Raw genomic sequence first — 27,161 nt, 5'->3', positions numbered from 1 at the left:
AATACATCCTCAGCTTTACTAAAACATGACACTTAGGCATTTGTTGAAAACATGGTGGTGGGAGGCACTGGACTCTTCTATCAAAGGCTCCACCTCACAAACACAAATTACGAAGCAGAAATGAGGCAGTGATGCTGGCAATTAAATAATTGTATTCCTGGCCCAGTTCCGGCAATGCCCCGTCAAGCACCCACCGTTTGATAACCGGATGGTTGAAGTCATCAACTGATTTCTAGATGGCATGGTACTGCGAAAGGATGGTGGTGGTGGCTGGTATTGCAAGCTTACTGCTGGCAGTAGTCACAGAGTCTTCCTCTTAATAGAACAGGAAATCCCCATAGGGGTGCTTCAGTTACCCAACAGATATAGGTTACCATGGCAATCCTCAGGATTACCTTCCCTGGGATACCCAAGCACCCAACTGAATGGAATAGAATCCTCTGGTAGTCGTTCCTCATTAGCGTACTTGGGATCAGCAAGGAAACTGGGGAAGCTTGTACAACTCAGGAAAATAATCATAAAGATCACTTGGGAATTGTGGGTGCTCCATACCCACCTGCTTTTCAGATCATGTGGGCAGTACATGAGAAGTGCTATGGATTCCTGTATGATTCCCTAGTTTTTGGTGGATATCTTCAAATCATGGGTGCTCCTGGCAGCCCTGTAGGGCTACCTGGTGAAACAGGGAAATTCTATGGCATGGTCGGCCCTGTGATTGGAAGAAATGGTCACTGTATGACTTTGAGAGATGTGGTAGGGATGTCGTCGGAAGAGAAAAAGTGCCTTTGCTGATGTCTAACTCCAGGTATTTTGTTAAGGGCGTGAGAATCTGGTCTGTTACATTTTTTTAAATACAGTTAACCATGTTTCGATATAAAATGTTCCGAATTAAACAAAGAATCAATGCAATTTGTAATTAAATGAGATATGCACAGCTATGTCTCTTATATTTTAAGCTTCGTCTCATTTAAAAAAAAGAATAAATCCTCTGTCAATATGCCCAAGTAGGCCTGATTTAATTAGGCTGTCTGCACCGTGCAAGTCGAGTCCAGTCCTATCTTTTTTGGAAAGCTAGTGCATGAACATGAGAGGAGAGAGATTTGGTCAATGCTTCTCAAAATGAAAATGCGGTGTGCAACACAGCACCGAGCTGCAGTTTAGCATGGTCCTTTTTTTGTAGATTTATATAGTGCCAACTTGACCCGAAGGTATTGGAGGCTCCACATGAGCACCAGTTTTGTTACACAAGGACACATTTATTTTTTTGGATGGGTACGTGGAGATCAAGTGATTTGCCCAGAATCACAGGATGTGGAAACAACCCAGAGGCTCAAACCCTGGTTTCTCAGCTCCAAAGTAGGCACTCTAGCAGTGAGACCACATTCTCCCCCCAATGGATCCTTGCCTCGAATAGAAGGCCCTGCAAATGCGTTTGCGCTAGTGATTGTGGGAGGTGTCCCCTGTTAAGACCGGTAGATCTGTTGAAGTAAGGGACAGAGGACATCCACGGGAAAGAGAACATTTTAGTCGTATTTCAGTTGAAAGCAATTGGTTAACTGAGTAGAACTCCTAGCTTTCGATGGCGCGGCAGGTCTGGGAGATAATGAAGGGGCACCAGTCAAACGGAAGTGAGGACAGGTTGCCTGTTCACAGTAGCAGGGCCTCTCTCATTGAGGTATTATCAGCTCCCATCCTTTCATGTGCACATGTTTGGTTATGTTTGAGGCAACCCTTGATCTATGGATATTGCTATGGCTCACTGAGTACCTAAGATGCATTTTTACAAAGAATTGTTGGAGTAATGTATTTGGTAGTTTAAGTGCATTGTGAACCACAGAGTGTTTTTATAAGCCTCGAAATAATCCAATTGTTCCCTTTCCCAGATGTTCTACTACATCTGTATAAAGAAGCAAATACCTAAAAAAGGGTGGTCTAGCTCGAACTCTGATTTCACACACTGTTCCCATGACATAGACAGGGCCGGACTGGCCACAGCGGGCACCGGGCAATCCCCCGGTGCGCGGCACGGGTGGGGGCCGGTTTTGGGCACCTGAGGGGCCGTTTTTGTTACAGGGCCGTTTTTGTAGCATAGCTGCAAAATTGTCCCGGTACCAAAATCGGCTGAAAACCGGACCGGCAAAGAGCTCGGCGGCACCTCCAACGCCCCCCCAAACCCGATGGGGGGGGGCGACCGAGCACTTTGCCAGGGCCGGTTGTGGTTCCCAGTCCGGCCCTGGACATAGAATGCCCATTCTATAATATAGCAATGCAAGATTGCTGGGCAAACTTAACAAGTTGTGCAGGAAACAGGAACTAGCACTGTGTAGATGATCAGAGCAAACATAGATGAAATGATGCACCAAATTGCCTTCATACCCTACCCACACTCTCCTTGAACAAGGAAAAGTATAGAAAGAAAAATCTGTATTTAAGCTCTTAACTATGTGATCCAGAGATAGTTAGCAGAAATGCTTTACCAAGCAAGTTTCTGGTGGACTAATATGTTGAAGGTGGGATATTTGAGTCTCCTGCAAATCTCCAAAGCTCCCATTGGACAACCTATAATTGTGTGATGACAGGAAGAAACTGCTCAGTTTGTTGATGGCTGACTGCCGCCCACTTGGTGAGACCAAGCACCACAGAGAGCAAGTTCCCCTATTCAAAAATCATAGTTCATTGTATTTTGAGGACTGATGTGAGTCCAGAGTTTGCCTATACATCAACACCACCGGCACCAGTCATCGCCAACCAACTGATTAGAGAATATCTATTGCCTATGGCCAACACTGCAGAGGAGTCTTGACCATGCCTGCCACCAGAAGAGCTGATTTGGGATCTTGAAATAATACATTCCAGTGGCAAAGGATATGACACCCTTGAAGATTCATGGGAGGGCAAGCCGAAGGGACCAGTAAGACTGTAGCAGCCCCTCGAATACCTTCAGCTAAAGTCGAACTTAGGCTTGCGCGTAGGACAATCAGTCGCCGAGTTTCTCAATCCTAGGGTGAGGAGAAAAAGCAGCTCTGCATTCAGATGGAATCATAAACTAATATTCAGGTTATGCCCCTAAGTCAGCGGAGACTTCCCCACTTTTCGGAGCAGTAGAGAACAATGGGGCATATTACCAAGGGCCATTATCCCCGCTTTAGCTGGACTTTTTCCCGCTAATGCGGCGATAATTTTATCGCCCTATTACCAAGCTGTCGCTAACACCAGTTAGCGACAACTTGTTGGCGATAGCGGGCATTTAGGGGCCCACTTTGCATGCCAGCGATAATTATCGCTAATGACCTGCAAAGTGGGTGTGCCAAAATGTCAGCGACTGGAAACAGGCGCTGCAATCGCTATCGCCTATGATCAACACAGGCGTAGTTTTGGAAATATTCGCGCTAAGCGCGAATATCTTCAAAAGCTAACGCCTGCCCTGACCAGTTCTTAGCCATGTTATCCAATGAGAGGTGGATAACATGGCTAAGAGCAGTGTCACAGTAATGCCTGAATATCGCTGTATTGAAAGCGATATTCACGCATTTTGCCTGTTTTTTATCGCTCCTGAGATAAACCTTGCTAATCTTGCTATTAGCAAGGTATCTCAGCGATAAAAACAGGTGAAGGGCGGCGATAGAAATATTCCCGCTAAACCAACACAGCGATAATTATCGCTAGTTGTTGGTAATATGCCCCATTGACTTTCACTGTGTGACTTGTGGCAACAGCTCGCACGGATCTAAGAGAGGACCAAGTAGAGATGGAACAAAATACTTATTCTATCAGGTATAAAATCGGAAGGATGTCAGGCGGAGCAGTAATTTCCTTCCACTATTTCTTTGCTCTTTAATTTTTACTGCCCTTGTGACTCCAAAACAGAGCAGCCCTGTTCATGCTTTGTGCACCAATGCACATGCAAATTCATCGACACACCCACGTGCACTCACAGTCAGGTGCGCACCCAGGCAAGCAAGCACACAGATCTACAGCCGCTTCATTCGTTTTGTAATAGGTCAATAGAAACTGCTATGTATAATGGCACTTGGGAAATAAATTACTTTATAATTACTTGTAAATAATGGTCTGCGTCACGATACAACGGTCACATGACTTTCACGCTATATACCGAAGTGTCCCTTATGAATGCTGTTGTTTATAGGCTGTGCCCTAATTGGCCAGTCCATATATTTTATTCCATAGCTACGTGTGGACACAAACCATGTCAGGCAATTATAAAGGGCCAGTCTGATTCTGCAGGAGAATATTAAAGTGCGCTTGATTTGAGACAGTGCTTCTATTAAATTCTTAGGAATGGCCGAACCAATAACAAAAAAAACCACTGCGAATGAAAGTTAATAAATTCCAATTCATATTATGTAATTTATATGCTGTGAAGCTCTGCCCCTGTGGGAAATGAATTATGTTGTTCACGGCACAGAGACCGAAGAAAACGATAAAACAACACCGCAGTGTCCTTAAAAGCAGCAATGTTGAATAAGCAACTGCCATGCGTGACACCGAACCACATTAAAATGTCTATACTGATTTGACATTTGGGCGCGTGGAAAGTATCATGACTTAAAATTTACATGATGTCCTCCAGTGCTTTATACAGTGGAAGACACGCCGAAAAAGACAGAGCTGTGGTACATTTGAAAAACAAAAAATAACATAAGCAAGAAATATGCTAAATCTATGAATCCTGTCCACTCTTTCTCGGTTATTAGATGTATTTCATACGTATTGCTTGTTTAACTTAAAAAACAATATTTGCTTAATATTTTATCTGTGAAATGGTCAATATGTGTACGAAATTAGAATATTTGTTAAGGGGGATAACTACTCCCCTCAAATACCACATCAAATAATCACAGTCCTTGTCAAGGCCACTGAATGAACCTGACCTCAGCCTCCTGGTAGTATAAAGCTGACAGGCTTAACTTAGAGGCAATGTGTGAAGTATTCATGCTCTGCCAAGACAGTAAAACCAAAAATACACAACACAAGAAAGATCCCCAATTATTGTAGAGATTAATGCCTAGATGCATCAAGGGATTTTGCATTCGCAAACGGTGCGAATCGCAAAATTCGGCCGTTTGCGAATGCAAATCCCGTTTTTGGGATGCATGAAGCATTTTGCTTTTTTCGCAATTTAAGAAATCGCAATTTCATTGCGATTTCTTAACTTGCGATTGCATTTAAGAAATCGCAATTTTGCGATTTTTTAAATGCAATGCATGATTAATTTAGATTTGCAAATTCGCAATTTGGAAGGGGTAAATTAGCATGAAGTTGAACTTCATGCTAATTTACAGAAAACTTTCAAACATGCACTAGTTGCATATTTGAAAGTTTTAATTTACACACACACATGTCCTTGGGTCATGTGTGTGTGTAAATTGCACTTACAGTTCAATTTCAGGGGTGCAGGGAGGGGTTCTTTGAACCCCCCCTGCACCCTTGAAATTGCATTCACATTTTGCGAATCGCAAATTGAAATTCGCATAATGTGAATGCCTTCCCTTTGATTCCTATGGGCCTTTTGGCCCATAGGAATCAATGGGAAGGGTTTTCCTTAATTGCGATTCGCAAATTGTGAATCGCAATTAAGGAAAATTACCGAATCGCAAAATAATTTGCGATTTTTTGATGCATAGCATTTTGCGATTTCTTAATTGCGATTCCTTAATTTTCGCAATTAAGAAATCGCAAAATGTTACAATGATGTATCTAGGGGATAGAGAACATTTTAATAAATAAAATGACATAAGAATGATAAATACTCAATAAGAGGTACCAGAGAAATTCATTTTTGAAGTTTAAATGAAAATAGTGCCAAAAAGCATTAAGCGCCGACAGCAGTAAACTGGTCGCGGTAGAACAGAATCTAGGCATAATTTGGGATGACCGGGATGGAGCATCGGTCTGACAGTAACCAGATTCCACCCAGTCGAAGGATTTACCTTGGGAAGGAGGCTGTGGCCGAGGATAGTCTCAGAAAAGTTCCCAGTAAAGCTGATGACTTTCGGCGGGAAAGCTCAGAGCGGGAGAAATTAGAATTATGTGTCCAAGGAAGGGCCTTTGCTGGCCAGATACATTTGGAGCCTTCGCCTGGCCAAGGTCGGTGTACACTTAGTAAGTTTTTTGGAATGTGGATTCATCTAGCAGGGCAAGGAAGCAGTCTGTATCTGAAGAGGGCTCCACAAGCCTAGATACCTTCTCTGTGATGTCCCACTGAAATAGATTTGCTGCTGTGGTGTGCAAATTCTCAGAGCAGGGGGTAATCCTGAATCTTCTGTCCAGTAGGGAGGCACCTTGGCTGGATCAGCAGAGCAGATTTGCCCTGGTTCTCTCGGACAAGACATTTTGGTCTTTCGAGCCAAAAACGTTTCTACATCCCAGGTTTCCCAGGATGCTAGGAGGAGTAGACTCTGAAACAGCCAGGGTTCTAGGACCTCAGGAACAACACTTGGGAATCAAGACTCACTCCAGCAGAGGCAAAGAGCAGTGTCCAGGGCAGGTCCAGTTGGAGCTGATTCCCTTGGCAATATCAGGAAAGTTCTCTTGTAGTGTGTTGTGTCACTGTATCTTGAACAGGGGAGGCCTTTTTGAAGATAATCAAGTTCCTGGGCACTGTTCAAATGGTCATCCAGCCAGGGAGCAGTTTTCACACCTCATTCAGGGTTAAGCAGGTAGACGACTGCACCTGGAGGCTGATATAAATTAGCGTCTATAGTTTTTAGCTCGTGAAAAGGTAACTTAATAAAAGTAAATTTTCCTTGCTACTTATAAAACAAATCCAACTTCACAAGTGACTTGGGCTTTTAATACATTATACGAACAGTCCAAGTATGACATTTCTAGGCCTTTCAGTGTAAGCACAATTTTAACATTACATTTCCCTAGGTTCTACTTTTAAATACCATGCACCCTGCATTATGGTCAGTAAGGAGTGTCATAAATATTTCAACGAAAGATTTAGAACTTTCAAAAGGGTTTATTTTGAGAAGTCAAAATGCAGTTTAAAAGCTGTTTTAGGAGAAGCTGTAAAGGTAGGCCTCAAGGCATGTTTTACACAGTTGCCGCAGTAGATGGCATAATTGGTTCTACAGTTCTGTAGTGACATTTAACATACTGGCCCTGGCTACACTTTGCACCATATACTAGGGACTTATAGGTAAGTTAAATATGCCAATAACGGGTATATCAATTTTCATCATGTTCAAATGAGAAGTACAGGCACTTTACCACTGGTTAGTAGTTTTTTAGGTCTGTCTTGACAGCAGCAGTCGCAAGACAATATGTGATTCCCCTAAAAATAAATTTCTGAAGCACTACCAGGAAAGGGACTTTTGCACCGCCCACATGTTGGTAGCCAGGTACAATATTTGATTGAGCAGAAATATGTGCGCTTATGTGCTTTTCCAGAAAGAATGTGCTTGCCCCCTAACAGCTGTGACCATTTTGTCAATTTAACAAGCTGCCTGAGTCAGCAACAGAATGGGTGTTTGAGCTTGAACTAATTACATTATTATGCTATGAAAGTGTTTTAGATAACTAGATAATTTACAGTGTCAAGAAACTGGATTATTTGTTGAAAGGGTCAGAGCCTAATTCAAAGAATAATCCTAATCATTGTTCGGGTAAACCACAAAAGTCACTAAATAAACCTGAGCTCAACCCTCTGGTGGTTTGGCACAAAAGAAGTCAGGCTTAGCTTATAAGGAATGTGTAACGTATTTATGCAGTATCCAGACAACAATAAGGTGAAAACACAACAGAAGAGATATCTCAAACCAATGTAGTAAAATAGATTTGATTATAAAAAATACATTGACACCAAAGTGACAAAATTTCAATCATTAGAAGTGGAGTTATGAATTTTTATCTTTAAGGATAAAAAATACTGACGATTGGTGAGAAGTGACAGCTACTGGTATCTGTTCACTCACAAGTTCAGGCCAATCATGGTGAAACATGGGCTGGATATAAGAGCAGGAATTAGCAGCTGTTAGTTTCAACTTCTGATTTTGATGCAAGGACTTGTGGCACAACTCTCCATGGCTCTGTTTCACCCAGTATCAGATCTGGTGAAGCATAAAGTGAGGAGCAGCGCAGACCGTATCTTTAGAGCTTTTGTCACCCAACATCATGCTGTATTGGATCTGGCACAGCTTTCCCCTGGGAGCTGCAGGCCTCTACACAACTCTTCATTGTTTGCTGTCATGCTGTGTTGGATATGGTCCTGCTTGAAAATGGGAGCTGCTCCTTTTTGCGGGGCTGTGTATTGCTCTGTGTTGGACCATGTGAAAACCTTTAGTGAGGCAGGAATATGTGCACTCTGACTCCAGCCAAGGGTCCAGGACCGTAAGGACATCAATTGGGGAACAGGACTAACTCCCAAGGAGACCAGGAGAGGGGGGCTGGTTAGGGCGGGCTGGGTCTGGTCATCTCAGAAACAGGAAAGACTCTAAAACTTGTTGTATACCTACATTCTCCCAGGAGTTCAGCAACTGACCTTTAGAGTCATGGCTGGGGTCCTGGATTTAATGCCTAATGAAAGCAGGTTCAGTCTTCCTTAGGATTCAGGCAGCAGGACAGTCCTTTTTTCTGAGCCTTTAAAGATCCAGGAGGGTCCTAATTTCATGGTCTGGGAACACCACCTGAATACCCACTACCAGCCAGTGGGTGGGGGACACTCCTCTGTCTAACTCTAAAATTGGTCTGGTCAGTTCTAAGAAAGTGAAACAAATGGCATGCAGGCCCAGCCATGAGCTGCATCTACCTGTTACAGGGTAGGCTTCCTCTGATGTCAGGCAGGGGTACCTACAGCCACCAGGCTACTCTTTGAAGTTCAGTTGGAGCAGGGCACAGCTCCTACCCAGCCATCTTGTCAGGAAGACCAATAACTCATCACACTCAAGTCATTTGTCCACTGTCTGGGAGCAATGCACATCACACCACAGGAGATACATGATTATTCAGGTGACACTGGACACTGAAAGAAAGAAAATGTCAACTTTCTAAAAGAAAAAAGAACAAATGTTGGACGGATTGCAGAGAAAATCAAAACATTTACCCCTAGACACAGATCTGGGTTCAATCCATCATTTTCTTGCTACCCACAACACCCAAGTTTGGTACCAGCCCTATGCAAATCAGTCTTTACCCTGCTTCCCATGGGAACAGTCCAGCCTGAACTGCAGAGCCATCTAATCCCTGTACCAGAATGAAGCATCCGGGAACGAGGTTTAGGGTATCGCCACGGTAAAAAATGACTTTGGTGGTTTTCCACTGCCAGGACATATAAACCTTTTAATATGCATGTCCTACATTTTAAATAACATGCGCCCTGCGATATAGACATTTAGGGCTTACCCTTATAATTATTAAAAAGAAAGATTTATTTTAGCAGGTTGAAATGGCAGACTAAAACTACACTGCAGGCTGCAATGGCCGGCCTGAGACATATTTTCCATTGTTACTTTAGTGGGTGGCACAATGAGTACTATAGTCTACTTGTAGGATTTAATTTACAAGCTCTTGGTACATACAGTGTACATACATACATACATACATGGAATCTCTCATATCACTGTAGTAGGCAAAGGATTTGGTGTGACCTGCATGAACCACCCATGGGGATAGATGATTTGCACTCTGGAAATACTTATTATGCTCTATTAGTAGGTTGCAGCCCTCCGTAAGTAAGGAAGCACCCCCCTCCCCTGAATCAACAAATCAATGTCTTAGCAAAGGAAACATCAGGATGAGACTAAGTAAATTAAAAGGGTCTGGGCCCCCCGATCCAAATGGACTGCCTGCTTCTCTTCTTAGATTGGATGAACCCTCGTGGGGACCCATTTCAATGTTTTTCAATGCTAACTGCTTTCACACCAGCTTAGTCATGGACTATTGGCGAGGACCATTTTGGTTCCAATTTATAAAAAAGGGTGACGGGGATCACCCAAGTAACTATTGAATGATTGCACTTGTACACATAGAGGGAAAATGTTCAGCTTGATTGCTGAATTAGGAACTAGAAGCGTGGACCTATGAAAAATAACTGATCCCATGGTTCCAATCTGGGTTGCACAGAAACTGTAACAGCTAGGACTATCAGCCTGTCATACTTAATTGAGGATTCTGTCTGCCCAAACGTTTTGCTATTCTATGCAGCTTTTATTTCAAGATTTCGTTAATGCTTTTGACAACGTTCCAAAAGATTGTCTGTGGGCAAAGTTACACAGCTGGAGGATTGCCTTTGGAAAGCAACTAAGTACGTGTACAGAGAGACATGGATGAAAATCAAACTGACATCAAACGGGTCCACCTCAGAGAAAATCCCCACAGATAAAGTCCTTAAGCAACAATGTATCCTTGCTCCCCTTTTATTTAACCCCTTTATGGCAGATTTGGAAAGCTTGATTAACCAAAGATGATGCCCACAGCAGTTGGTCAACCGGAAGGCCCAAATACTGCATTATGCTGTTAACATGGTTATCCTTGCTCACATTCAAATAGGCTTACAGAGTTTTCTCAATACCCTGGCTCAGTACTGCAATGCCAATGCAAATAAAAACAATTTAGATTAAATCAAACTGTGATATTTGGCAAGAAACTAAATAAAAAGGGTTTTGGTACATGGAGGGCACGCACCTGGAGAGAGTGAACATTTTTATATATCTGGGGGAGCACTTGGATTAAAGAGGGATGAGAGGGCAAAGGAAGATGGCAAGTATTTATCATGCGCAATGAAGCATCTAAAATGGAGCTTGGCCTGTCCAATTTGCTAGCTTTTTTAACAGTTGTGGCCTGCAAAGTGATGTCTATCAACTCTCTACAAAGACCAACTATTTGAACTTTTAGGCAAACAGCAATGTGCACAGTATAGAAGACTGTTTGCTCTCCCAGACTTTCCCAGCCAAGCTCAAAGTAGGCTAGAATTTCATATCTCCCAACAAAATCTGGTGTTGTGTGCCAAATGGATATCATATTGTTTAAAATGAAAAACAGCAAAGACCAGTATATTAGAAGAGTGCTTCGAAGGAAAACACAAGAGCCGAACTCTAAATCGGGTGCTTTCCTGAGGTAGTCCATTTGAGTGCTGGATGTGGAAAATATCATCAGCTCTGAGCTCTCAACAAAGGCTATTGCAAAACTATTACTGAAGAACACAAAAGCCCTATCGGCGGTCCACGATCTAAATGAATTTGGTAAAAAGATGCATGGTAGTTGAGCCATTAAACTGTTGCCTGACACTTCCCATCAGGGCAAACATTTGCATCATGAGGTGGTGATGAGGATTGATACCTCTAAAATGCTATTGGTATGGTCACCAAAATAGAGATCTGAGAAAGCAATGTAGACTATGTAGTAAACCAGAGGAATCACTGCTGCAGGTGTTCTGCATCTGGGGGAGACTACTATCATTGAGGAAGGTTTGACTAATGTTTCGCACTATGAACATTCGATCTTGTCGGAGCGCAATTATCCATTGCCTAAGAGGCGAATCATGTAAGCTTACAAGTCACTTTGGATGCTCCATGAAAGCGGAGGCAGAGCTCCAGCAACAGACTCGCATTTCTGATATTTAACACTGAGGAAAAAAACTGAACAATATGCCACCCAAAATCCTGATACGCTCTATAATTTATGGGCGCATTACATTTTTGCCCATAACCTAAAAGTGCATTTTATGCTTTTATCTTCTATGCACCTTAGGAGGAAGAAAAGGGGTTATGGTTTTTAAAGAACTGTGTGTAATTGTACAATAGATAAAGATAGGGGAAACTGACCTGGACTCTCGCCACGCCACGGACCTCTGTTCTTTGGAAACCTGCCTGCTAAGCCGCTGCTGCTCGCCGGACCCGCTGCGCGGGTCCCGCTTCGCGGACTTAAGCAGCTGTGGGGAATTTGCCTGGGGCTTGTTGGGACACCGGCAGGGCTGCGAGGGTAGAGCGGGTGGACTCTAAGTTCCAGGAGTCCCCGCGCGCCCGTTGTCAGCTGGGCTCCTCTCCCTGCCGGCCACGCCCCCTAGGTGTTTTCTGTACTTCTTTAAAAGGAGCAGTTCTCCCCGCAGCGCGGGAGCGCGCCGGGAGAAGCCCGGGACAAGGGCGGGACCGTCTGTGGCCGTCCGGGGCCGGAGGAGGCCGGGCTGGGCCTGACCTCTTTCATCTGTAGTCCGGAGGACATTGTTTCACTACAAGATGGATACGGCAACAGAAGAAGTTACTCCGGGTAAAAAATCCAGATTACGCAATGGTTCACTGGAGAATTACTTTCCTAAGAGGAGTGAGGGAGAAAAGGACTCTATCCTAGCAGAGCGTAGGGCAGAGCGGCGTCGCTCAGTTGAGAATATGAAACATAGACCCCTCACTGATAGTCTACTTGAATTGAACCGGGAGGGTGATTCGACTGTCCTGAGTGAGGATAACGTAAGTCAAGACGGAGTCCCTCTATTGTTTCGTGACTTTGTAGCCACTCCCTGTTTGCCCTCGGATAATATTATAATTGTTTCACCCACTCCTAGTTGTAGCCGTGTCACTGACACATCTAAACCTAGGAAGCAGAAAGTTAAGTTTTTTCCTGTAGCCCAGATCCACCGCCCTCCCCCTAGTAAAAAAAGGAAGAAACAAAGGGTGGTACCAGGTAAAGCCAAAACACCGCACACTGATTTCGGTAAAGGGACAAAAACCCCCATTATAACTGAGTTTCCTCCAGTAGTAGAGCAGGATCACACACCACAGGTAGTGGCTCTACCGGTTCATTGTCCATCTGTAGCAGCCACACAAGATGTGGCTCCTGATAACAACGATAGAGCCACCCCAACCATTACTACACCCCTACGCCCCCCCACAGTGACAGGGAACTTGGAATTTTTGTTGAGATCTCTCCTTCTACCTATCAATGAGTCTATTAAAAAGGTGGAAATTAGATTAACCATATTGGAAGCTGCCATAACTAGTATGTCTACTCTTACCAAAAATAAAGGAAGTGGGGTAGTGCATCCCACACCCTTGACAGGGCCCCCTCCAACCACACCTCAAAGGAAATCTAAAATTCCATCTGCCCCTGCTCTGATTAAGCAAACTTGCCAGCCTCAGGGTAGAGCTGTGCCCCCACCTCACAAAACACCGCCGCTTAAACAACTAAAGGCACCAGCCACTGAATTGGGTGCGGCCTCCACCAAATCAACCTTAAAGGCCTCGACGAGCAACAACCAGAACGCACACGGGGATGGTGGAAAGAGCAGAATACCTCATAAAAGGGTCCCACAAGTAGAGATTCCTCCAGAAGCTGTGCCCTATGTGGTGATTTTAACGGGGGTCCCTCAGTTAACAGAAAATAAGAAGGAGGGATATGTTGATCTCAAGAATAAAATTATCCACTGGTTGCGGTTGCACAGGCCGATAGCGCCTAATATAGATGGGGACATAGTTCATGTTAGACGGATCAACTGGCTGGGGAGTAGAACTAAAGATATAGAGGGGGACCTAGTGGTGGTCAATTTTAGAGATCCTCGGGCAGTTGATTATATCTTAAACTGGCCACCTGGGAATGGGGAAACCTGTATTACCCCACGGGCTTTAACATACTTCTACCCCAGGTCAGAAGTTACTACCTCTAAATATTCAAACAGACCACAGTCTTATAGGCCGCCTTTTACAGTACCCTATATTAATAATTATCCCCAGTATGGGCATCAGTTCACCAGGGTGCCTGATCTACACTCCGCTTGGTCCATGGTTCCTCATAGTCATATGTTGAACCAGGGCTCTAGGATGAACCACCTGAGACCCTTTACCCCGCTGGATACTTACAATCGGTTTTCCCAGCTGTCAGGGCTGGAAGACTGTGATTGAAGTTGGGGGCCTGGGGGGGGGAAAATGAAAATGAAAATGAACTCCCTGGGGATGAGGACCCTCGACTACTTTGTGGTAGCATAGATACAGAAGAAGTTAGTCTACTTACAGTCCATATGGCCACCACCAATGACATTATTGAGGATTCTAGGCTAGCTGGGCCCTTGACGAGTATGGTTGGTTGCTTTGCAACCCCCATTTCAGTGGCCCAGGAGGGGGGGAGCCCTATGACCAGGGTGGTTAACGAGAGTGTGACTGAGGTGGGTTATACTTCTATGCCCAGAGGACGACGGGTAATAAACCTCCTTTCTTGGAATATTGCTGGGCTAAAGAGGAAGTTAGAAATCCCGGAGTGGCACACACTCATTGAGCAGTTTGATGTTTGCCTGTTTCAGGAAACATGGAGTCTAGTTCCGTTACATAAATCGGGGTATACCACCCACTCTGTGCCCGCTGTAAGCGAAGGAAAGGGTAGACCAGCGGGTGGTCTCATAGTTTGGATAAAAATAGATCTGAACTGGGTGGTCACATGCCATAATGTGGAGTGTAATGATATACTCCACCTTTCGGCAAGAGGACGGGAGGATGTCGTCAGGCTTGACCTTTTTAATGTCTATGCGAGAGGGACACCGGGTGACTCTCCCTCTTTGACCTTAACAGCTCTGGACTCGGCCTTAGCCAATTGCTCCTGTTCAGCTAAAATCCTTGTGGGGGGTGATTTTAATTGTACATTTGAACCCCTTCTCGGAGACGACCCCTTAGGAATTGAAGAGGAGGATTCAAAATGGTCCATCCCAACTCTTTCCCTGCCCCCTATTAGGAAGTGGTCACCTAGGGCCATACAAATTAATGCACTGACAAGGGACCACAAATTAAGAGCCCTTAATGGCAGGACTATATCTGATCAGACAGGGGCATTGACCTTTAATAGACTCTCAGGGCCGTCCCGAATCGATTACATCCTAATGGATGTTGGATTCTGGGCGGACCTTATTGATATGGAGGTCTTCCCAAGCCAGGATAGTGACCACAATCCCCTGTGTTGCAAGTTCAATTGGGGTGTTTTTAATGACAGGCGGGCGAATGACACCTTAAAAACAACTAAAGAAGTTATCCCATACAACAACAACCGTAGACTGAAATGGGATAAGGCTAACCTTAATGAGGGTGATATAGGAATCATTAAATCCCTGGTTGAGGGTTTGTCTTCTAATTTAGAGGTCTGGGTTGGTGAAAATCGGACCATCAGTCCCCAACACCCCTCCCTTGACTCTGCCTATAAAGCCACAATAGATCAAGTTGGCCAATTTTTTATCTCGAAAGGGAAAAGTAATAGGGCTCCCGCTATACCCTCTACTCTTTGTAAACCATGGTATACTGATCACTGTAAGAGCAATAGGAAAAAACTGACAAAAGCTCTGCTTTCAGGGGACCCTTTACTGGTTAGAGCGGCCAGGAAGGATTATCTGAAAGCATTATCATTGGCCAAACGGGAGTGGGAGGAACAGCATTGGCAGGATCTCTCCAAGGCTGTGAGCAGTAGGAACCCGAACCTTTTTTGGGATTTGATTAATAGAACTAGGCAGAGAAACTCGCAACCATTGGCTGATCATATAACTAGCCAGCAATGGTTTACCCATTTTTCATCCCTATATGGAGACTTGGAGGAAACAACTAGTCCTGGGGTGAATATCCTGGGTGAAGGGGACCACTTAGAGGATAATGTCCTTTTATTTTCAACCTCAGAAGTAGTGATGGCGATTAGACACCTAACTCCTAAGAAAGCCGCCGGGCAGGATGGGATCCCTGGAGATCTGTTGATGGTGGAGCCAGAGGCCTGGGCCAAACTAATTGCTATAATAATGAATCTGATCATGAGGGGACACCAGGTACCAGACTCCTGGAAAGGGGCTGAGGTAGTTACTGTGTATAAGAAGGGGGCAAGAGATGACCCTGCGAACTACAGACCCATCAGTTTGATAGACATAATCCAGAAAGTGGTCGGCAGGGTCATCATCTCAAGAGTAGGCGACTGGATAGAGGAGGCCAGTATCCTCTCCCACTTACAAGCGGGTTTCAGAAGGAAGGTAGGCACGATGGACCAGGTCTTTCGTTTTTTTGCCATCTATTGGAAGGCGGTTACCATCAAGAAAGGCAGTTTGTATATGGCCTTCATAGATCTCAAAACTGCATTCGACCTGGTCCCTCGTACAAAACTTTGGGAAATACTTGGAGAGATGGGTTTTCCCAGTGGTCTTCTGAGCCTAATCGTAAAACTGCACGAGGGGAATTATGCGAGGGTTAGATGGGGATCCCAGGGACAACTAACAGATAGGATCCCAGTGCGGAGAGGAGTACGTCAGGGCTGTGTCATGGCTCCGACCCTCTTCTCCCTATTCGTAAATGGAGTGGTGGACCATCTGAAGGGGGAGGAGTCGGATGCCCCATCCCTGGCGGGGGAGAGAATCCCCACACTTCTCTTCGCTGATGACACCCTATTAATTTCCAAATCCCCGGTGGGCTTACAAAAACTCTTGAATCGGTTTAGCTCCTTCTGTACCACCCGAGGCTTGACCATCAATACATCGAAAACCAAATTGATGGCTTTTGCCCCCTCAAAAAGATTTAAAAATAACTTTGTGCTCAACAATGCTCCCCTTGAGCTGGTCGAATCTTTTGACTATCTTGGTGTCCGGATAAACAGCCGCATGACCTGGAAGGACCATCTTTCCAAAATGTTACTCAGTCACCGTAGAGTATCCGGGGTGACGCTGAAGGAGCTCCGTGAATCAAGTAGTAAACTGGTCTCCCCAGCTATGGCCATCTATGAGGGACAGATTCTTCCTGCAGCACTTTATGGCTCCGAACTTTGGGGGTTTGAAGGGGTTTCAGATCTGATGATAGCGGAAAACAATTTTTTTAGGAAAGTGGTAGCTCTTCCCGCTTCCACCCCAATGATCCCACTAAGATTAGATCTGGGCAGAAGAACATTAAAGGACTTGGTGAGGCTACGCCCGTTGCTCTTCTGGTCCCGTCTAAGAAGAACTGAGGAGCTCGCGAAGTATGCTGAAGGGTTGGATGATCTACTTTTACTGGACACATGTAAAAAAATAGGATGGCTAAACAAACTGAAAGAACTGGCTTTCAACTTGGGTCTAAGAGAGGCATGGGAGTCGCAATCACCGCCACCTAAAGATGTTATTAAAAAACTATACTGGGACTGGGTACAGAGCAACGCTACGAGGCTCACGAATGTGGGCTCACTTACTGATCAATTTTTGTCAATTAAGTGTGTGAGAAAATTGGAACCCTTTCTCGATTTGATAACTAAACCGTTGGATCGAGCGCTGTACCTAAAATTGCGATATGGGTCGCTCCCGGTGCATGACTTTACGGTGAGATGGTCGAATTCAGATGCCCTCTTGCGTGCATGCCCTGGCTGTGCGGCTCCAAAGGAATCGGTGGCTCACTTGTTTTTCGCCTGCCCAGCCTACAAAGGGGCGCGGAAATTCTGGTTGAAACCCGTCTGTAGGGAATTAGGGTTGAGGTGCCATAGCCAGGCACTACGTGTCCTCTCTACAGATTCTTCATCTGCCAGTATGATTTGTGGGGTGGCTAAATTTTTGGGAAGTGCATGGATGACACGTTCCCGCTTACTGAAACTGCACCCGGGGGGGCCTACAAGCTGATGATGAATTTACTGCTAGCAAACTAATGAATGAGGTGTCCATGCTTTTTACTGTATTTTATAATCTTTTATTGGTAATTTTTGAAATGTATATGTATATGTATTCTTCTATGGTGATTAATTTGCCGAATAAAGATATTCAGATAAAGATAGGTGTTATCTACGGGAAACCATGATAATCTCTTTTTGAAGGATGTCAAGTGCTTAGAGGACCTGTGTGCAAGGAAATGATGCAAATTCCACCAAAGAATAACTAGGGGCCCGATGTAGGTAAACGCGATTTTCCGAATTCAAAATACCGAGGCGGGCCGAATCGGTATTCTGAAATCGGAAAACGAGATGTAGGGAAAAAAAAGCGAATGAATACCGAATCGGTCGGCATCGGTAATGAGAATCGGTACGTTCCGATTCGGCACGGTCTGAATCGGAAAGTACCGAATCGGCTAACAACGAATCGGAAATTACCGATTCGGCTACCACCGAATCGGATAGTCCCGAATCGGCGAACACCGAATCGGTAAAAGCCGATTCGGTAAAATCCGAATCGGCAATCATAGATTCGTAGCCATGAAAACACACCCATGGCGAAAAAGCCCATAGGAATGCATTGAAGGAACCGAATCAGATTTTACCGAATCGGATAATACCGAATCGGATTTTACCGAATCGGATAATACCGATTCGGTAAAAGCCGATTCGGCAAAAGCTGATTCAGCCAATGAGGTGGCTCCCCCTCCCCCACCCAAACAGGGAGTAGCAACCCTGGCAGGTGCAGCTAATTAAGAAGTTTCTGGAGAGCCAGCCTGAGCTCAACACTCACAGTTAGCAGCAGTGGGAATAGGAGGTTGCCAACTGAACTGAAGAACATGGCAGAGCAGTCCGAAAGCCAGAAGTCCTCCCAGAAGAGGAAGCCGAAGTTCACCACCACCGAACTTCAGGTGCTGGTCGAGGAGGTGGTGAGGGTGCACCGCCAGCTGTTTGGCAAGCTGTCCCTCAATGTGCCAGACAGCACCAAGAGGAGGATCTGGGCCGAAATCGCCCAGAAGGTGAATGCTGCGGGTGTCACCCCCAGGTCCGTAGAAGAACTCAAAAAGAGATTCTATGACATCCGCAGCCTCACAAAAAGGAAGATGGCTGAGATACAGAGGCAGGCTGGAGGCACTGGAGGAGGCAGGAACCCAGCGCCACCCCTCACCGAGCTGGAGGAACTGGTCTCCAGCACCATTGAGAGGGAGAGTGTCAGTGGAATCGGGACCCTGGACAGCTCTGCGAGAGCTACAGCTACAGGTAAGAAGCATGCGCATCATGACACACCCTACCAGACACCTCCCCATTAGACACAATGCATAGGCAAACCCCAGCACAGTACTGTCACCAACATACAAGAGACAAGCATCATGGTACATGTAGTCAGCAGTAGTCAGCTAAACATGGCAGCGCAGAATCACAAGACAGGAAACAGTGTGACACAGTGTAAGGAGATGCAAGGACATGTGGAATGCTGAAATTGTACTGACTGTAATACATCGGCACCCAGTTTACAAATGCTTCTTTGTACCTAGGGGCCCCATCAGGCGGAACAACATTGACATCAGAGGGAGCAGCACCGTCTGACACTGCAGTTGCAGGGCCGAGCACCAGCCAGGCTGGCCAGGAGGAGGAGGACGACAGAAACACCCTAGGGCTAGGTATGGAGGGAGACCTGGTCATAGACTTCGATGCACTGCACTCCCCACAAATGGCCAGCACACCCCCCTTGCAGTTCTCCCCAGAGAACTCCCCTACAAGGGACACCATTCCGCCTACACCAGCTCCTGCCACAACCATGGCCTTGCCACCTGTACAACCTGTCCTGGGAGCAGGGGCTCAGGGACCGGCCAGCTCCACACCCCCACCAGTGGCACCCCAGCCCACTCAGCAGGCCGGAAGCAGCAGTGCCCGGCGCCGTACCATCACCACCACTGCTGCACCAGCACGGGAGGGCAGTGTATTCCTGGGCCTCGAGGGACAGATGGTGAAGATTCAGAGGCAACAGGCAAGATCCACTATGGCCTGCCAACGCCAGCTCCTGCAGCACAACCTGCAGATGGGAGAGTTGGTCAAGGGATTCCAGGCCGTCGTGGAATCGAACAAGGAGGTGGCAGCAGGGTTAGGCAGGCTAACCACTGCCATCACCCAATCATCTAGCAGACAGGAGGAGCATGAGCTGGTGCGTAGGCGGGATGCCCGGGTGCTGAACCGCGCCATGGGCCGCCTTGCTGCGGCGACGGCACAACTGTGCCATCGCAGCGCCAACCAGGAATCTGTCCTTAGTCAGCATACGGCTGAGCTCACAAGGGGGATGGCCCGGATCACCACTGCTATGGAGGCCATGATTATTTCGAAAACCGCCTCCAATCCTGCCCTGGACCTGGGTGATGCTGGGGACAGCAGCAGCCGCAGCAGCCCGGCCAGCGCTGCGTCTGAGCCACGTAGGAGCACCAGGCGCTCTGCTGATGCTGCTGGGCATTCAGAGGGGGCTGAGGGACACCCCAGTGGGTCTGGCAAGCGGGCAAAGAAGTAGCCTTGCAAGGGCGGGTGAGGCAACCTGAACCTTGGACTTTTTTTTATTTCCAATTCACCATTTTTTGTTGCACATCAGTGCTGTAACTGTGTTGCAACAGTATTAAAATTTGTGTTTTCCAACCAACATTTTGCTGTCTTTGCATCTGTACTCAGTCAGAAATAGTTCTCAGTAATCTCCTCACGTCTGTATCTGCCATCACTTGGCGTACACACCCCAGCTGGCTATGTCAGTGGCACAGCTTCGTCGTCGTCATGGCCCTCGTAGTCAGACAACTCCACCTCAGTGCCCTTCTTCACCGCAAGGTTGTGTAACATTGCACATACAGCTATGATCTTGCAGCAGGTGATGGGGGTATACTGCCTTGCACCTCCACTCGTGTGCAGGCATCTGAATCTACTTTTCCAGATGCCAAAGGTCCGTTCGACAACATTCCTTGTGCGTATGTGGGCCCGGTTATACCTCCTTTGGCTGGGTGTGGAGGGGTTGAGGTAGGGGGTGAGTATGAATGAGCGGAGGGCATATGCACTGTCGCCTGGAAGAGAAAGGGGTCACATTAGACACATGCATACATGTATTCCACCTAGCTACTATGTGTTATGGGGGTCTGATGATGTGTCTCACCTAGGAGGTATCCTTCTCCAAATTCGCCTGCCATCAGCCGTGCATATATGCCGCTCTGTTGGAAAATATAGGAGTCATGGGTACTCCCTGGAAATTTTGCAACCAGGTCTGTGATGGTGCACTTTGCATTGCAGATCACCTGCACGTTGATGGTGTGTGTAGACTTGCGATTGCGGTATATGTATTCGGTGTCCGCTGGTGGGCAAATCGGAATGTGCGTGCCATCTATGCAACCGATGATTTGGGGAAATTGTGCCATCTGGTAGAAGTCAGCTTTGGTTTGTAGCAGTTCTGCGTGGGTTGCAGGGAAAGAGATGTATTGGTCCATTCTGTGTATCATGGCGTCAAGGAATGTGTGGAAGAACCTTGACAGGCTGCTCTGGCTCACCCCTCCTGCTGCTGCTACACCACTTTGATAGCTGCCAGACGCTAGCAGGTGTAGGCTGCATAGCACCTGGATGTGCGCAGGGATGGCGTGTGCCCTTGGGGTGTGGTGGTCCAAGAATGGCTTGAGATCCCTGATGAGCTCAAGTATGGTGTCAGAGTCCAGCCTGTATCTCTGTAGTATCTCTGCCTCTGTGAGCATGAACAGGGTTATCCTCTGTCTGTAGACCTGTTCATTTCTTAGCCATTCCCTCTGTCCTTCCTGCTGTAGCCGTATCCGCCTCGCAATGACATAGAAAGCTGCCATCCTGCAAGTTGCAATGCATTTTGGGACTGTTTATATGGGTTGGAGTTGGTTACCACCTGATTGCAATCCATGGTAAATACCGAGTGAATTCTACCGATTTTGAGCCGATTTCGGTGTTTCTGTGCCTCCCTACATCTCCCCAACTGTCGGAATCGGGGAATTTCCCGATCGGCGATTCATACGAATCGGCATGTTTTCCGATTCGGCTCATGTCCGAATCGGTCTTTCTACCGATTCGGTACATGGACCGAATCGGTGATTTTCCGAATCGGTGTCATTACCGATTCGGTACATGGACCGATTCGGTGATTTTCCGATTCGGTGTCACTAACGATTCGGTACATGGACCGAATCGGTGATTTTCCGATTCGGTGTCACTAACGAATCGGTACATGGACCGAATCGGTCTTTGCATCCGATTCGGTGTTTTTCCGATTCGTTACATATCCGATTTTCGGTATGTACGTATCGGATTCTTTCCCATTCGGTACTCATTCCGATTCGGTTTTCACTCCGATTCTTTATGTTTTTTGTTCCCTACATCTCGATGGCTGTTTACCGATCGGTAAGGGCCAAAAATCGGTATTTTCGGCCGTTACCGATCGGTAACGCCCTACCTACATCGGGCCCTAAGAGTATAGTGTGCTTCAAGCAGGCCTGCATGCAAATTTGAAAACATGGGATTTAAGCAATTACCACAGTAGGACAAGGGCAAAGATCCTTTTTTGTAAGTATTGTGGGTTGTTTGGAAGGTAATTTTTAAGTGAAGCCTAATTAGCGCAGGTGAAATGTGATGTAAAGATCTGATTTCCAGTTGTTGGCTCACAAATTAAACGTGTAAATAAGGACTTTTTTGAATTTGTAAAGAGGTGTTCCTCTTTTTAAAGGTCACCGGGTAGAAGAGGACCTATATCTATGCTGTATGTATTTTAATTAATCAAACAGTTCAATAAATCTTCTGTCATCTATTATTAGGTATTTTACATTGTTTTGAGAAATTTATTTTGTACATATTTGCAATTTTAATATAGTATAGAGTATGGTTGCCCTGTGAGAAGGCTTATGAACCAAACAAAGTAGGTCTGATTTGGTTTGTGTGGCATGCCAATGACAATGGTTATAGAACTAATTCTTCATAATGAAAAGTTATGATAAAGGCAGTAGGCCTGGCATATTGATAGTGAAAAGCTTGTGTTCTCGTCAATAAAGGGTCATGTTGATGGTACATTGTTATCAAACACTACATCATCCATATGTATATAAATCCACATGTATATCCACATGGATGCATACAGGCTTTTTGAGTCAGCTCTGTTCTGCCATTGGTGTTTTTGAGTATCATTTCCACTCTACTTGCATTCATGACCATGAACTGTGTAATGACATATTCCACATCAGCCATCTTGCCCCGTGAATGATGGCATTTTCTGATTACATGTGAACATCAGTCTGAAAATGAGTGAGCTTCAGTGCCAGGGCTGGTTGGACAGCAATTTAATTTTGAATATACTCCTTTTATAGTTCCGCTTTCATTTCTTTGCTTCTCCTCTTTTTATTTTAATATTCATGATAGGATATTACAGCTCTCCAAGCAGTGCTTACATGACGCTTGCTTGATGCTCATTTCATCTGCAGTGTGCTGAATCCCACATGGCCACGTGCTGTAAACCAGAAGACCATTGTGGGATGTTGTTGCCCGGAGTATATAATCACCTTAGCATTCCAAGTCGGACAACACATTGGTTCTATGTGTGGCAGGCATGCACACATAAAACCATACCATTGCAAAATGGACACCTGCTGCTGTTTAGTTTAAATATTGCAAGCATATGACAGCCGTATGTAGAGAGCAGAATGAGCTCCTTATTCTACTTACATTCTTTTAAATGATCTTGCATATGTTTCTGAGTTTGTTTGTGTTTCGTGGCAGTTGTGTCACAGAGTGAATGCATGAAAAAGTTAGTAGATAATTCAGGCTCAACCACAATACAGAAAAAGCACTTATCACAGCCACAGAGAACATCTGTATGAACCTTGACAGAGAAGCATGGGAGTTCTAATTCTCCTGGATCACTCTGCAGCATTTGACATGGTCTCACGCCCCATCCTCATCAGGTACCTGCATCCTAGGACCTTCTCTCTGCTGGGTCTGCTTCTTATTAGCAGATGGAACACATGTTCTCAACTTGACATCTTACTCTTCTGAAATCTGCAAACTCATCTGCAGAGTGCTCCTCAAGGTTCATCCCTCAGCGCCACATTCTTCAACATTTACATGTTCGCTCTGGCAAATGTCATTGCCACACACAAATCAACATCATCTCCTTTGCTGACCACACGTAACTCATACTCTCCATCTTGAACAAGATCTCCAACACAATAAACAAGCTCAAGCCTGCCTGACTGAAGTGGCTGGCTGGATGAAAGCCAACTATCTCAAGCCCAGCACCATCAAGACACAAGAAGTGATCATCAACAAGAACAACTTGCCATGGAACTCCAACTGGTGGCCATCTGGACTCAGACCCACAACCTCCACCCATTCCAGGAACCTCTGAATCATCATAGACAACAAACTGAACGTGGCAGTATAGGTCAATGTCATTACTGCATCCAGAACCTAAAGATGCTGAGGAGGATATTCAAATGGCGCCCAAGCAACAACAGAAAAACAGTCACTCATACCCTAGTCACCTGCAACTTTGGCTCCAGGAACACCCTCTACCCCAGGATCACAAAACAGCTCACCACAAAGTTAGAAACTACACAGATCTCGGCAGACAGTCTCATCCTCAACCTCCCACACATAATTCACATCACCCCACACCTCAAGGAGCTCAACTGGAACCTGAAACACAAATGCGTCATAACATCACATAATATAACATTACATAACAACATTATATACCAATGGGCGTAACGTAGCATAGCATGCCATTAATGGATGCATGTGTGCAAAGATGAGTGACAGAGTGCACATATGAGGACTTATTGAGTGCACAAACCCATCAATGACACAAAAGACACTTCCATTCATAAACCAGACCTATTGGCATTGCCAATGCTTGTTACTGAGGGAACTGGACTAAAGGTCTCCAAGAGACCAAAACGATTGGTTAAAAAATGCTCTCACCATCTTCCCATCACAGTGATTTCTGCCCGGAGTTTCTATAAAATTCTGGAAGGAATGTCTCAGCAGGGGGTCGAATCAGCTTGTTTCTCTACCTGTCCTTTCCATTACATTATGTAATACACCCGTCTCCCCCACCCCCGCCCCCACCAGTTGAAATACCAAGAAAATGCATCGGTCGCAATTACTGGGGACTCATTCTGCAAACTTTGATGCAGCATTTCAAAGACCGTCAGAAATTAAATGTGTGGAATCAGCACCTTTCCCGGCACATACGAGCGCTACTAGTAGATACATAAGCAACCTATGTCCAGCTTGAAATGTTACTTTTAGTAAATAGCACCCATAAATGTTAGTTCATTGTGGTGTAATCAATAACAACTCTCAAAAGAAGTATTCAGGCTGCGTTCTTTTATTCAAACAAAACTGACGCCAGATGCACACAATGCGTTCATTGTGGTGCTAAACAACCAATTAACATGTAAAGGCACACCAAGGCACCATTTAGTAGAATCAATATCATTGCTATCATACACACACTCAAAGTGTTTCGTTGTGTAAGCAATTGGCCCACGAGACACATTTATTTACTGATCAAATGGGTAATTATGCGTGGAAATGTCAAACACAACCCAGTACGTCTGCGTTTGTCAAATCTCAATAAAACTAGCTACATCTGCAGTCGTTGTAGATCTCCGTATCCTGCGACCAGTGTATAGATGCATTATGTGCAGAACTGGCACACACAAATAGATAGCACACAATTGTGCCAGATGCATCCAGAAGCAATGTATACACGCTCTACAGCTGTGTGTAATGGCTCCAGCTGCAAGGCTTGCCTCATTAACACAAGTGTGATCTGGTGGCAGTGGTCCATTGTGAATTCTAAAATAATATTGTGTTAACAAGGTATTAAGGGGCTTTCATTTTGATTGGTGGTGTGGGACACAGCCATGTAAAGCTCACATTGTCAAACAGCTGTCCTATTAAAATTGCAATGCATTTTTCTTCCTTTCATTAAAATACCTTTAGTCATGCTTTTAATCTTGCCAAGGGGAGATGGAACCGATACATATGAGCCGTCTGGAAGAAAAGAGATAAGCAGAGCAAATTAGTTTCTAATATCCAAATATAGTCTACCTAGAGATGTCACAGGTTTAATGTTAAAAATATGTTCTCAACACTAAAATGTACCTTAGCCTTAAAAATTGCCTTTTATGATAAAATTATATTTTATTACAACATCTAATCATAATGTTGAAAGAGAATCTGTGACAACCGGTGTTCTCCACATTAAATGCCTTTTAGATTAAGGTAGCAGTTCATTTTACATTTCATCTGTCGTCACCCACTGAGGCCATAAAACCACTGCAAGTAATTTGGGATTTTAAAGTCTATCACTGTACAAGTGCAGACCTTCTTGGAGCTAGTGCTTTGAAGCAGTGTGACTGCGGCATAATGCTTTTCAGTTTATTTCTTGTGGTCTGCTTTTTGGTAAAGTTGCGTTGCGTTTTTCTAAACTGAACCACCCTATCATGTTTCTCCCTTCATGGCACCTCCTGACCGCTTACACTGTTGTTGTTTCTGTTATTTCTGTATTTTAAAGAATAGTATAAACCTATTAGGATCATGATGTAGATAAATTAAGCATTATCTGCAATGACAAAATTCCTTATAAGGTTCCTCAAAATGTTGTCACATTTTAGCACCAGGGAAAGGCCTCTTGTCTAAGCCAGTGCAAGCTCTAGTTCATATATTTGATAGAGATGGGTACGCTGTCCTGCAGCATTGGGGGCATTCTCTAAAATCCATTCTCGGGCAATACAAAATCAGGCAGATGTTAACATAATTGTGACCAATTGCTTCAGACCTCCTATGAAAGCATATTTAAAACCCATCATTATCTCTTTAGGTGACAGTTGTATGGGAAAGCCCAAACCTAATGACATATAGTGTATCACCCCTTTCCCAAAAATTTCGAAGCCAGGGCAGAGCGCAAACATGTGCAGGGAATCAGTAGCCAGGAGGTCGCACTTAGGACACCTACTTCTTATCTGACCTGTCTATTGACGGTGTTGCTCCCCATTTTAGAATTACATCCAGAGTATAATATAGCCTTATAGCCCGCCGTAGAGGGCTATACCGGCTAGCGTTAAAATCCCGAGCCGAAGGCGAGCGACTTTAACAAGGCAGCGGGGCTTTATTAGCCAGTATAGCCCTGCTACGAAGAGCTACAAGGCTATTAGAACATTCTGCCACTAGAGGGCAGAATGTTCTAACAAATTAAACAAAGGCTTCAGGGAGCGCAAGGGGATTGGAATCCCCTCAGGCTCCCTGAAGCCTATGTTCACAGCCACAAAGAAGCATTGCAATGTTGGAGCTCCGGGCTTATTCCAGCCATTATAAGCCCAAAGCACTCCATTGTTTTCAAAAGAGCTTCCAAAGTTCCAATGTTCTAATAAAAAAAACACAACGTACGCCAGAGCTGGAGCTTGAGATTCACAGAGCGTACAGAATGATCCAACAACTCTAACAACATCTGAACCTCTGCTACCGACACTTTGGATGCAAGAAGCCTACTCCATCTTGCTGCCAATAATGAGGTATCATCT

The 27,161-nt window shown here is 45.1% G+C and overlaps 1 protein-coding gene across 2 annotated transcripts in view; it reads right to left on the bottom strand.

Annotated features, from left to right (window-relative positions):
- The window catches only part of LOC147747399 (serine/threonine-protein kinase TNNI3K), a 2,862,006-nt gene that overhangs the window by 1,572,489 nt on the left and 1,262,356 nt on the right, over positions 1–27,161 (bottom strand). For both annotated transcript variants that reach the window (XM_086953863.1, XM_086953861.1), the window contains one exon: positions 25,576–25,632. In XM_086953863.1, coding sequence (XP_086809989.1) covers positions 25,576–25,632 — 57 coding nt within the window. The remainder of the gene's footprint in view (positions 1–25,575; positions 25,633–27,161) is intronic.

This window comes from Lissotriton vulgaris, chromosome 1_1 (genome assembly GCF_964263255.1).
Source record: "Lissotriton vulgaris chromosome 1_1, aLisVul1.2, whole genome shotgun sequence".
In the NCBI taxonomy this organism is placed as follows: domain Eukaryota; kingdom Metazoa; phylum Chordata; class Amphibia; order Caudata; family Salamandridae; genus Lissotriton; species Lissotriton vulgaris.
This window is presented reverse-complemented; position numbering and strand designations above follow the sequence as displayed.